Source organism: Gossypium hirsutum, chromosome A07, assembly GCF_007990345.1.
Source record: "Gossypium hirsutum isolate 1008001.06 chromosome A07, Gossypium_hirsutum_v2.1, whole genome shotgun sequence".
In the NCBI taxonomy this organism is placed as follows: domain Eukaryota; kingdom Viridiplantae; phylum Streptophyta; class Magnoliopsida; order Malvales; family Malvaceae; genus Gossypium; species Gossypium hirsutum.
Genome location: NC_053430.1, coordinates 4,358,573 through 4,370,177, shown reverse-complemented (window position 1 = coordinate 4,370,177; position 11,605 = coordinate 4,358,573). Strand labels below are relative to the sequence as shown.

The window sequence follows — 11,605 nt, the reverse complement described above, 5'->3', positions numbered from 1 at the left end:
GGAGGGCCAACAGTAATCGGTTTTGAATGGCTCTTGCTATATGTGCTTACGTTGTTTACTTCACCCTCTTTTTTCCTTGGGGCTGGTCTTTTGAAGTTTTCCCCCGTGTCAATTTTACCGCTCCTTACCGCGTTCTCAATCATTTCACCGGACATTACCATGTCCGAGAAGCTCTTGGTAGCACTCCCCAACATGTGGTTGATGAACGGAGCTTTCAAAGTGTTGATAAACAACATGGTGACCTCTTTTTCCAAAAGGGGTGGCTGGACTTGTGTTGCCACTTCTCTCCATCGTTGGGCGTACTGCCTGAAATTCTCGCTAGGCTTTTTCTCCATGTTTTGTAACGTAATTCGATCGGGTGTTATATCCGTTACATGACTGTATTGCTTCATAAAAGCTTGCGCCAAGTCTCTCCATGAACTAACTTTAGCACGACTCAGTTGGTTGTACCATTTGGCTGCAGATCCGATCAAACTGTCCTGGAAGCAGTGGATTAAAAGCTGATCGTTGTTGACGTATCCTGTCATTCTTCGACAGAACATAGTTATATGAGCTTCAGGACAACTAGTCCCATTATATTTTTCGAATTCCGGCATTTTGAACTTAGGTGGGAGTACTAAATCAGGGACCAAACTCAGATCCTTGGCGTCAACCCCGCGATGATAGTCGATGTTCTCCATGACTCTAAATTTTTCCTCTAACCATCTACATCGGTCCTCCAGCTGTTTTGGCAGGTTCATTCTTGTTTTTTCTGTTTCTACCACGTCATCGAGGTCTGGGACCACAGGATTAGTGGGATTATCCCCGGGATTAGAACCCGAGCCCATTTGAAAATGCACTGGTACCGAGGCACTAGCCAGACATTGAGGTCTAATGGTAACCGGTATCCTCTGTGGGTACACCTCTGGTTGTGCTTGGATGTTAGTTGGGGTAAAACCTGGAGGATAAACAGGGTCATCGTGACCCTCCCCAGCATCAACTACGGGGTCTTTTCCTTTGTTATTCCCTCCAGCCAATAACTGCTTTAATTGGTTCATCACAGTGTTCTGGGATTCTAACATGTCCTGCTGGATTTTTTCCAGTCGTTCATGCATCTGATCTTGCATCTCTCGTTGCAACTGTTCCAATCTTTCCATCCTTTGATCCATTACTTTTGTTTGGCGACGAGTACCGTAGTGATATTTGATTAGATTTTTGTTGGTTTCCAGGGTAACTGTCATAATTTAATTTTATTAGGGTCATTTTATGAAACTTACTGCATATGATGTAATGCAAATGTATGAAATGAATGCAAAAAGAGGCATTGATTCGAATTCAATTTCATTAGAAAACTCAACTAGAAAGCAAATTTCTTTACATAAAATAAATTACATATACGACTTCGCCTTTATACCCAAGGCCTTAACCTTCCTAAGAAGCCAAGCTAAATCTCGACCTCGGCTTGATTCTGACTCATATTTTAAACTCAATACATCGGCCTGAACTGCTAATGTTTGCAGATGATCAGCCACTTCCCGCACTTGAGTCACAGCTTCGCCCATAACGTAATCTCTGTCTCTAATCTGCCTTTGAGAATGATGGAATTGCTCTTGCCATTGATCATTACTCCTCTCAAGAAGCTCCATTCGTAACTCAGAATTGTGTAATGCGTCCTCAAGCTCCTCTACCTTTTCCTTCAGTTCTTCGATCTTATTTAAGCTTGCTCTTAATTCGATCATGGAGTTGCGACTACGGTACGAGTGAAGTGACTTTTCTAGCTCTGTCACCTTGGCCTTTAATCCTGCCTTCTCATTTCGGCACTCTAACAAACTCCTTTCCAAAGCGTTTTCTCGAGCTCGAGCATCTTGAAATTTCTTTTCCCACTGATCGGCCCTATTCTTTTCCTCATTGATCTCTTGTCGCCACTGCTCTGACGTTTTGCCCAGACCGACAGTTCTCATCGACAATCGCAGCTTCTTGTAATCTGTTTTTAGACTATCCAAATCCTCTTCAGCTTTGTTCTTTCCCTTCCTTAATTTCTCGGCTTCTAGCTTGTGGATATCGATGTCTAATCCCAAATGCACTCTTTCTTCTTCTAACTGTTCTATCCTCTTTCCCAACTCAGAATTTCTTTTCTCAAAGTCTCGTTTGATGATCTCTAATTCTGACGGAACTACTTGTAGATGCTCTTCTATAGACTGAACGCAATCTTCCCTCGGCTTAGGGATGTTGTCATTGACTCTTTTACTCCACCACCCATAATATTCTGAAGTTGCCATCGCTCCTATGGTAAATCTTTTCATTCGGTGAACCTGTTTCCAAGCGTTAGATATTTCTCGAGTTTTTCTCTTGTAGTTTTCATCCTTATAAGAAAACTCACATTGAGCCAACCCTTGTGTTGCTGGTATGAACTGTCTCGATCTATATTGTCTTAATACGAGTAAAGGGGCATAACCGATAGCTCCCCAAATTTCGAGTAAAGGGACCCAGTCGAAATCACCACATCGATACAGGATCTCGTCGGGTACCATCCAAGGAGCTTTCCATTCAACGTCATCCTCCTGAAGATTTTGGAGAATCATCATCCATTTCTCTTCCGTGATGTCGTCTCGTCTTGGTGTAGCAACTTGTTCCTTCAACGGGGAATAACCTTCTGAGAAGACTCGATAAGAGACATTTTCCACCTTCCAAAAGTGACTATGGAACCACACCAATAGTAGCTGTGCGCATCCGATGAACCTTCCCTCCCCTGCTCTTCGACATGCGCTTAGAGATCTGAAAGTTTCTGCCAAGATTGCCGGGATGGGCGTGACTCCCTTACTAAGCCGATCGAACAAATCAGAGACGGCCTCATCTACGTGCCCTAAAGCTCTAGGGAAAATTACCAAACCATAGATACCTAGAGCGAAGACATCCACTCTTTTCTTCACATCAGGGTGTGCCAATACTAAATCTCGCAAGCTTTTCCAAGGAACGCATTTACTGTCTCCTTTCTGTTGGATCCGGGCAGCGACCCACTGTTCGCTCATCCCTGTAATGCTCATCAATTTTTTTAATAATGTCGGGACACTAGCAGCTCTAGAATAGGCTTTGTCAATTTGAATCTTTGGACACCGAAGCAAGGTCGTATATTCTTCCACGGTGGGCACCAAGTCCACTTTTCCAAAAGTGAAACAACTGTAAGCAGGATTCCAAAACTGGGCTAGGGCTCGGAATAAATGCTTGTCCACTTTGACACCAAGTAAGTAAGGCAAGTCCCCGTAGTCACGGTAAAACATCTGCTTGGTCCCGTCGTCCCATTGATCCCATATTTCCTTCATTTCTCGAAGATCATTTTGGATTACGCTGATACGGGTGAAGTCCCATAACTCTGATACGTACCCTTCTGCAAGACTATCGCCTTTCTCTCTCCACATCGTCTCAGCCCATAATCGTACAGCTGCATTGTCTTCTACTTTATCAAGAAACCTCTTTTCCATGATAAGCTTTCTATCTATACTGAACGTGAATCGGCACCTCTTTTGAAATGAAAATGCCATGCAACCACAAACAAAGCAAATTAGATCTAGGATTTAAAGTAAACAATAACAAATACAGCATCTATTCGGTAAGCACTAGGGTCTGGAATAGCTCTATCTCGGTGGGTTCTTATGGCTTGCTATGTATGGTTTGGTTCTAAAGTAAGGGCACCTGAACCAGCAGATTCCTCGATCCTCACCCATTATAGGCTCATATGGACCGAGTTCAGTTCAGGGGAATACATTTCCCTATGGCCATGCGGAGATGAAAATCTCACGAAGACATAGGTACGGATGTATCCCGGAAGCGATTCACTATCCCATGCGGAGGTGAAAACCTCACGAAGGCGTAGTTTCTCACTCCCACTTAAAAGGTGTGACCAACGGTCATGCAATGGAATGTGCGGAAGTATAAAATAAAATACAGAACACGATAAAAATGTAACTTAAAACAAAAGATGAGAGGATCGTAAATTTAAATCGAATTTTCAACTTTCGACAAAAAGTCAAGAAATAATCAACACGTGTCTTGACTCTCTTATCTCCCCAGTGGAGTCGCCAAGCTGTTGACACCATTTTTGGATGAAAACGGGGTCGACTTGGATTTAAAAAAACGAAAACGGGAGTCGCCACCAATCTTTTTTGATGAGGTGTGATCGGGTCACCTCAAAAAGTGGTTGTTTTTTTATAAATGATCTAATTTTATAAAAACAACCATTTTGGTCTACGAAATTCAGAAAAAAAATGAGTTCGGGAGCCGGTTACGAACGAGGAAGGATTAGCACCCTCGATACGCCCAAAATTGGTACCTAGTTGATTAATTAGTGTTTTAGTGTCGAAAATTGAAAATTTGAAGAGTTTTAAAAGATGCGATCCTTAAAAGAAAATCTGATATCGTGAATTGAAACATAAGATTCTCTTGCTCCGAAGGAATATCACATCCAGCACGTTAGGACACGATACTCTAAACCATCGAAACCAAGATCACCTTATAGTTTAATGAAACCATACTTTGAAGCTTTAAGAGGATATTTGGCTATTTAGTCAAACGAGAAATCGAAACCCAGCACGTTAGGGCACGTTTCCTCGAGTTTCCAAACGCTAAATATTGCCTCCATCGAAAATGTTTTCCCCCTTTTTTTGAAATATGGCATTTATATGCATAATAGAATTATAAATATGATATTGGGCACAAAATAATATGCGTAAAGAATGAAATAAATAAGTAAATAATCAATCATCGATATACAAGTAAATAAAAAAAACTAAAACATTTTAAAGAATAAACATATGAATAAATAAATAAATGAACATTGAAATTAACAAATAATAACGAAAAGATTGATCCAAACTATAAAATATATATAAAATATTCATACGCCTATAAGGAAAACATTTCTATATATGTATAATAAAAAAATATGAAAACATATATATGTATAAGTATGATTTAAAGCAATTAAATGTAAAAGCTTGTATAGGTATATACATATATGTATGCATGCGTGTATAAAAAGGATAAAAGAAGATATATTAGTATATATGTATTCGTAAGAGAAATATATACGGGTCTATATGTATATATATATAAATTATAAAGTATAAAACATACATATAAATGGGTACAAGTATATAAATTAAAAAAGTGTATATAATAAAAATAGTAATAAAAGATAACAAATATAATAATAATAGTTAGTTTAATAATAAGAGTCTTAAAAAAATTAAATTAACCAATAAACAAAATATAGGATGAAATCGAGAGCAAAATGAAATTACAGGGTAAAACTACAATAAAACAAACAAGAAAGACCAAAATGGAAATGCGCGCAAATATCAGGGACCGATAGAGTAATAAAACCCTTATAGGGACACGTGTATGTTGCTCGGTGCACCAAAGGGTTGGGGACAAAATCGAAAGACAGGCGAAAGTTCAGGGCCGAATTAAAAAGACAATAATATTGAACAAAAGGAATTAATTTAAAATCGAATAAATACAGAAGGACCAAAGTTGCAAATAGCCCCTCAGGTATGGAAACACGCGGACCTTCCTCGGGTCGGGTCGGGTCGACCTGATCCATGCCAAAACGACGTCGTTTTATTTGTTTAAACTGGGGGTCCAAAACGGTGCGTTTTGACCCCCTATAAAAGTCAAAAAAATTTCAAAAAAATCATTTGTAAAGCTGAGGGAGAAAAAAAAAAAAGGGAGAGAGGAGAGGGAAGCCCGGAGCGATTTCCGGCGAAGGGGGAGGGGTCACCGGACGGCCGCCGGAGGCTCGCCGGCGCCGGCGCCGGCCACCGCACGCGGTGGCCGGAAAGGTAAAATTTTTTATTTTTTTTGCTATTTCCTTTTTATAAACCTATGCTATGTAAAAAAAAATATCTAATAGATGAGTTTTTGGAATAAAAAAGGACCTTAGATCTCTGCCTTTCTGTTTTTGGTCTTTCTTACTTCGATCTGCTTTTATTACTTGTATTCTTAAGTAATACTACAATTGAAAAATGAAAGGAAAAACTCCCGAAGAGAGAAAAAAAGAGAAAAAAAGGTCCCTCTGTTGTTCTTGATTTTGGCTTTTTAAAGCCGATTCATTTCTCTTGTTTTTCGTTTCTGTTTTGTTTATTCTTTGCCCCCATTCCTCGCATGCTGCTTTTGCTGTTGTCTCTGTCTCTGTTGCAGGTCGTGGGCGCGGTGGACGAGGGGGGTAAGGGGCCACCATAGTGGAGCAGGGTATGGGCAACGGCGCCAGAAACCTTAGGGTTTCTGGCTTTCCAAAAAAATTTGGAGACTTGGGCTTATCGGGCTAGGCTATTTCGGGCTGGTGTTGGTTTGCTGGTATGGGCCCGGGCAAAATGGGCTTGTACAGTAATATTAGTACAGTTCCGACGAAAACCCCACAACCTACTTCACTGCTACGGTCAGTAATACTATATATATATATGCTACAATACATTATTAACCAACCCTATATTATTGCAATTGTATATATTGTGTTGTAGCTGTTGAAGGAGACCACCTTTTTTGCGGAAAAACATAGAACTCAACAAAGCCATTGAAAGCGTAAGAGGTGTCATTCAGGTTATAATCATATTTTGGAGTGTTCTACAACTGTTCGATGGATAGTTACCAAAACATGCATTATGTTTTCAGCAAACGCTGATCTTCTTGGATTGCACCATCTCTGAAACAATCAATTTCATATTCGGAGATGCAACGATAGCCTCCCAGAGCTGCACATTCCTTGTCCGAAAGCCATAAAATGGACTGCAAAGCGTTGTCGTTACGGCTAAAAAAAGAAATAATTCGGATCAGTCGGTAGTGATTGTGATCATGGACAGCGAAATCATTCCAGGTCTCAAGCTTGAGTCGGTGGAAGACCAATTCCCAGCATATCGCGGTCGTCCATAGGTTGGACAAGTTGGGATTCTAGTGCAGGGATGAGTACTTGCCAAAACGCTAAGTTTGAAAACCATGGCCTTGGTGCTTCCACTTCTGGCTGTGTTAAATGACCTGGAGTTATGATCCTTACGAAATATGATGCTATCAAATAAACTCCAGCCAAGTTCTACGACATTGGCGACCCTTGGATTAAGCATCTTGAATTTTGTATCTTTTCGACGGTAAAGACTAAGAGAAAAAAGAGGAGAAGAAAGAGGGAACGCATCGTTTTTTTATTTAATACCAGAGTTAACAGCGCTTCAGGATCCACCATTACGAACTTAATGGTAAATGATCAACAAGAACAAATTCCACAGTGATAAAAAAGAAATCCATAATTGAGAATTTCTAGTATAGTTTATTCAATGAATTATATTATTCTAGAGTGTCTATGTTTTCTTTTAAATCTAATAAAAATTTACTAATGGTGAATTTAAATTTGTACTATTTCCATAAATAAAATATTAATTTTATAATTAAACTAAATATTTATTTTAATATAATATTTATATTTTAATTTTATTATGCATATTTTATTTTTTCATCAATTGCATATATATATTAATAATGTTGTTCATTGAGTTTGTATCATGTCAATTCGAAACTATTCAAGATTGATATAAAACTATAATAATTATTGTAGTGTATTTAGTAATCTTAATATGGTACATTTATGTGTTTAAATTCATTTTGCTCACAATTTAATCTATTTTTTATTTTAATATCATATATATTTCATATATTATTAATTAGTTTCAAATGACCTGCTTCATTGTTTATTATATGTTTTTTAAAATTAACATATGTGTTCTAAGTACATAACTTCTACATACATATGCATGTGATGAAAAATAATCTGCTTCATCATTTATCATATGTTATTTTAAAATTAAAACGTGTCTTAAATACATAATTTCTACGTACATACACATGTGATAAAATTTATAATATTTATCATCTAATTTTTAATTTATGTAAATTTAAGTTTTAAATTATTAATAAGTTCAATAACTTAATTTAATAACTATTAATGATGTTATTATATAAAGAAAATATGAAAATTCTATAGCAATCAATGCAAGTCGATATGCATTAATATAGATCAAAATAAGCCAAAATACATCGATGGAAACGCACCAAAATTTTGACCAAATCGAAACATTAGGTCCAAAACCGTACGTATGTACCCGTACCGACTGCCATTGCAATGCTGCTACTAATTGTGCGTTAGAGGAAAAATGCCCTTCAACCAAATGGAGCATTCATCCCGAGTCCTCGTTAACCTTTTATAACCCATTCCTCCTTTGGGAATGAAACGTCATATTTAGCCCAAAAACAAAAGTTCACTTTTTGCTTCAATTATTTGAAGCTTTTATCATTTACTATGAAACTTTAACTACATTTTTCATGGACAATCAAAATTTCTAGACGCTTAATAACAAACGATTGAACTCTTGCTGTGATTCTTCATACTCAAAATTATTCGATCTTGTTTCAGCCCCACGAAAGAAGGATAACAATCTATATTTAAGACCCTATTTGACCAAACAAAGAAAACCACCATAGCCAACAACTAAGACAAAATTGGAATAGGCAAATAATATTCCCTTCTAAGCTTTAAGGGGAAAAGAGGAAGGTTGCCAGCTCTTGAACTTGAATTCAGCTCTCCACCTGACTTGGCAACTTGTGTACCAATGGCATATCATCAAGCCAATCCCCATAAATCCTGTTGATTTTCCTAGGTCCTTTCCACTTGAACAAGCATTTTTTAGCCTGGGCTTTTTCATCCAAAGAAGGGGCACTTGATGTCACTGGAGGTGGATCATTAGCAGGAAGGTTGTGAATTTTTGTTGAAACGGAACCAATCCTTGTCAAACCAGAACCCGTACTCCCGTAGTCGCCATCAACGCGTCCGTTCATGCCCTGCAACTCTGATTACAGAAACAGGCAAGCATTACATAAAGATTTGCCATCAAATATCTTGTTTAAAAGGTGTTCCTCCCGTTTCATACAAGCAGAACTTGTCACGACTAATAACACATCAATTTGGGCAAAGGCAAATATGCGTAAAAATAAAAGCAGCATTCTGGTCATTTATGTATCTGCATCAAAACTTTCCAGTAAAGTGAAATATGAAACACCACAAACAATGAAATATCCTGGTCTGTTTCAAAAACTAACACCTAAAGCAACTGTCAGCATCATCACATTTTGATATATAGAAACCTCTTCTAAAATCAAATTTAGAAAACCAATAAAGGAATACTAAACTAGTAAGTTCACTCCTTAAGTTATAGCCTAAATAAGAAATCACTTACCAAATGCTAAATATTATTTTATCTTAGTCAAAACTTAAAAGTTGCATGGCACAAATGACATGATATCAAGCTAGAGCAAAAATATTACGATGACATATATACCTGCTTGTCCATGAGCAAAGTGACATTTCTCACCAAAGGGGCAATGGTCTGTTGTCTCCCACTTTGTACATAACTTTGTTTTCCAATACACAGGATAAACAGGCTTCGTATTTCCTCGAAAAGGATCTGAACTGCTGCTGTTTAAGGGCCTATTACCTTCTGATTGCTCGGATGCAGTTCCATGCCCTGCGGGAGGAGCTGTTGTTCCAATGCTAATAGCTGAACTCTCCCTAAACCTCCCCATATCATCCCTGAACTTCGACGGATCTTCATGAAGAAAATTACATCTGTCCCCATACGGACATTCCTCTCCGTTATAATACTTCTTACACAACTTCATCCGATGTATTATCTTCTGATCATCATCCCAATTCCCCGATGGGCGATCTTCCTCGCGTCCGCCAACAAGTTCTTGCCAATTTGGAGGAGGCTGACGCAGATCCTCGATGCCATGAGCAAAGTTGCAACCTTCACCATTCCTACAAGTACCCAATCTAAACTTTGCACACATACGAGTTTTGAAGAAAATATTAGTTGTCCCCTTATTGGTTGGAGGATTTGAGGGCATCCTGGGATTTGTAGGAGTGCATTGCACAATATTCGATTGGTTGTCCTCAGAATGTCTAGGTCTTTTGAAGGGAGGTGATTGTTGTTGTTGTTGTTGTTGTTCAAATTCTGAATGTGGGTCAAATTGCCAATCATTCATAGGAAATTCAGGCCAAATCCCAATAGCATCACTGCCAGCATAAGTTGATTGGGGCGTTCTCATAAAGGAAGAGCGAGATTCAGGGTAATTCATATTGACAATAATCAGTAAAGGTTTACAATCGAATCCAACTCTATCCCAAGACTATTAACTTTTAATTAATCTACCAAAAATCAACTGCCAAAGCGTATTGGATCAATGCTATCAAATAAACCTAACAAAGATGCAAGACAACAAAATCTCAAATGGATAACAATCAAATTATTAAAGAAATCCAAAAATTGTATCAAAATCGAAAACTTATTTTTCTTGACAAAAATAATAAAACCAGATTGAATTCAATGAATATAACAATCCGATTAAAAAAAGAAAAAAAAATGAGATCGGTATGTGTAATAAAAATACTAAACAACAAAAACTTACCAGTATAAAAAAGAATCCAAAACGAAAAACTTGAGAATGGAGATAATGAATGCTCAATGCTCAGCGAATAGTAAAAAGTACCCAGAAGATAATTTGGATGTAAAACGAGTTTAAAGAGAAAAAAACTATGAGAATTCTTAAAGTTGAAGTATGGAATTTAATAAAAGAAGTGAGAAAAAAATGCAAGAAATTGTTGGGAAGTTTGCTAGAGGTAAAGGAAGAGCAGTATGAAAAAATGAAGATGAAGGAATGCAGTATATTATAATAGATGACAGATGAAGGTCAAATAAAAACCCTAGCCGCCTTACACAAAAATCCTAATTCAGGAACAAAAGAAAAGAGAATTTGAAAACCCTAAATCTTAAAAGAACAAACAAGGCGTTTTTCAACCCAAAAAGGAAGTCTAAACCTCCAAAACCCTGCCGTTACGGAGTTTTCTAGTAACCAATCCCGGCCCCTTTTTATATATAAATTAGAGTTAATGCCCCACTTGCGCAATGGAGTTAATATATTACTAAAAAATAAAAGTTAATTATAAAGTAAAATTTACCAGTAACTAGTTATTTAAAGTTATCTTTAAAAAATTATTAAAAAAAGAAAAGAAAAAAGCTATTTAAAAAAAAAGAGTAATTATACAGCTGAAGTTATGGTGTATAATCCAGGGGTAGCTGGCCGGCAATTTTTATTTATATTTTTTAAAATTTTAAATTAATAAAAATAAAATTATACTTTAACCTTCTAAAAATAATAAAAATTTAATTATAAAATAGTGAAATTTTACTTTTATTATTATAAAATTTATAATTTATTTCATCTCCTAACAAAATTTTCTTACTTCACCCTAATATAAACGTAATGATGCTTGATTTTGTTAATATGGGGTATAAACTAAAAGAGATCGGTTGATTATATTTTGTCCTGGTTCATGTTTTCTTTCTTTTAGAATGGAGTAGTGAATGACTTCTTTTTGGGTAAATAAATACAAGAATTATCCATTTTACTAAATATATGATATAAATAAGTGACACTGACTTACTCAGCAAGTCGGTCGTTGTAGTATAGTGGTAAGTATTCCCGCCTGTCACGCGGGCGACCCGGGTTCGATCCCCGGCAACGGCGAATA

At 37.1% G+C, this 11,605-nt stretch overlaps 1 protein-coding gene and 1 non-coding gene across 3 annotated transcripts; one reads left to right on the top strand and one right to left on the bottom strand.

Moving 5' to 3' along the window:
• Positions 1-8,374: 8,374 nt before the first annotated feature.
• On the bottom strand, positions 8,375-10,965 carry LOC107939431 (zinc finger CCCH domain-containing protein 39). Of its 2 annotated transcripts, XM_016872763.2 has the most exons (3): positions 10,483-10,922; positions 9,354-10,273; positions 8,375-8,864 (listed from the first exon to the last, which is right to left on the bottom strand). In XM_016872763.2, exons 2-3 carry the CDS (start codon positions 10,150-10,152, stop codon positions 8,593-8,595), a joined length of 1,071 nt encoding a protein of 356 aa, XP_016728252.2. In that variant the 5' UTR covers positions 10,153-10,273; positions 10,483-10,922; the 3' UTR covers positions 8,375-8,592. The 2 variants fall into 2 exon arrangements, with proteins under 2 accessions (XP_016728252.2, XP_016728251.2); XM_016872762.2 differs by having other exon boundaries at positions 9,354-10,965.
• A 564-nt stretch (positions 10,966-11,529) lies between these two features.
• TRNAD-GUC (transfer RNA aspartic acid (anticodon GUC)) lies at positions 11,530-11,601 on the top strand. The gene has a single exon. It is a non-coding gene; the product is annotated as a tRNA-Asp (tRNA).
• The last annotated feature ends 4 nt before the right edge of the window (positions 11,602-11,605 follow it).

Excerpts from the sequence above, each read along its gene's own strand:
- LOC107939431 (XM_016872762.2), bottom strand. The coding sequence starts at position 10,152 with ATGAATTACCCTGAATCTCGCTCTTCCTTTATGAGAACGCCCCAATCA. Across the intron at positions 8,865-9,353 it reads CTTTGCTCATGGACAAGCAG|AGTTGCAGGGCATGAACGGA; the intron begins GTATATATGTCA and ends TTCTGTAATCAG.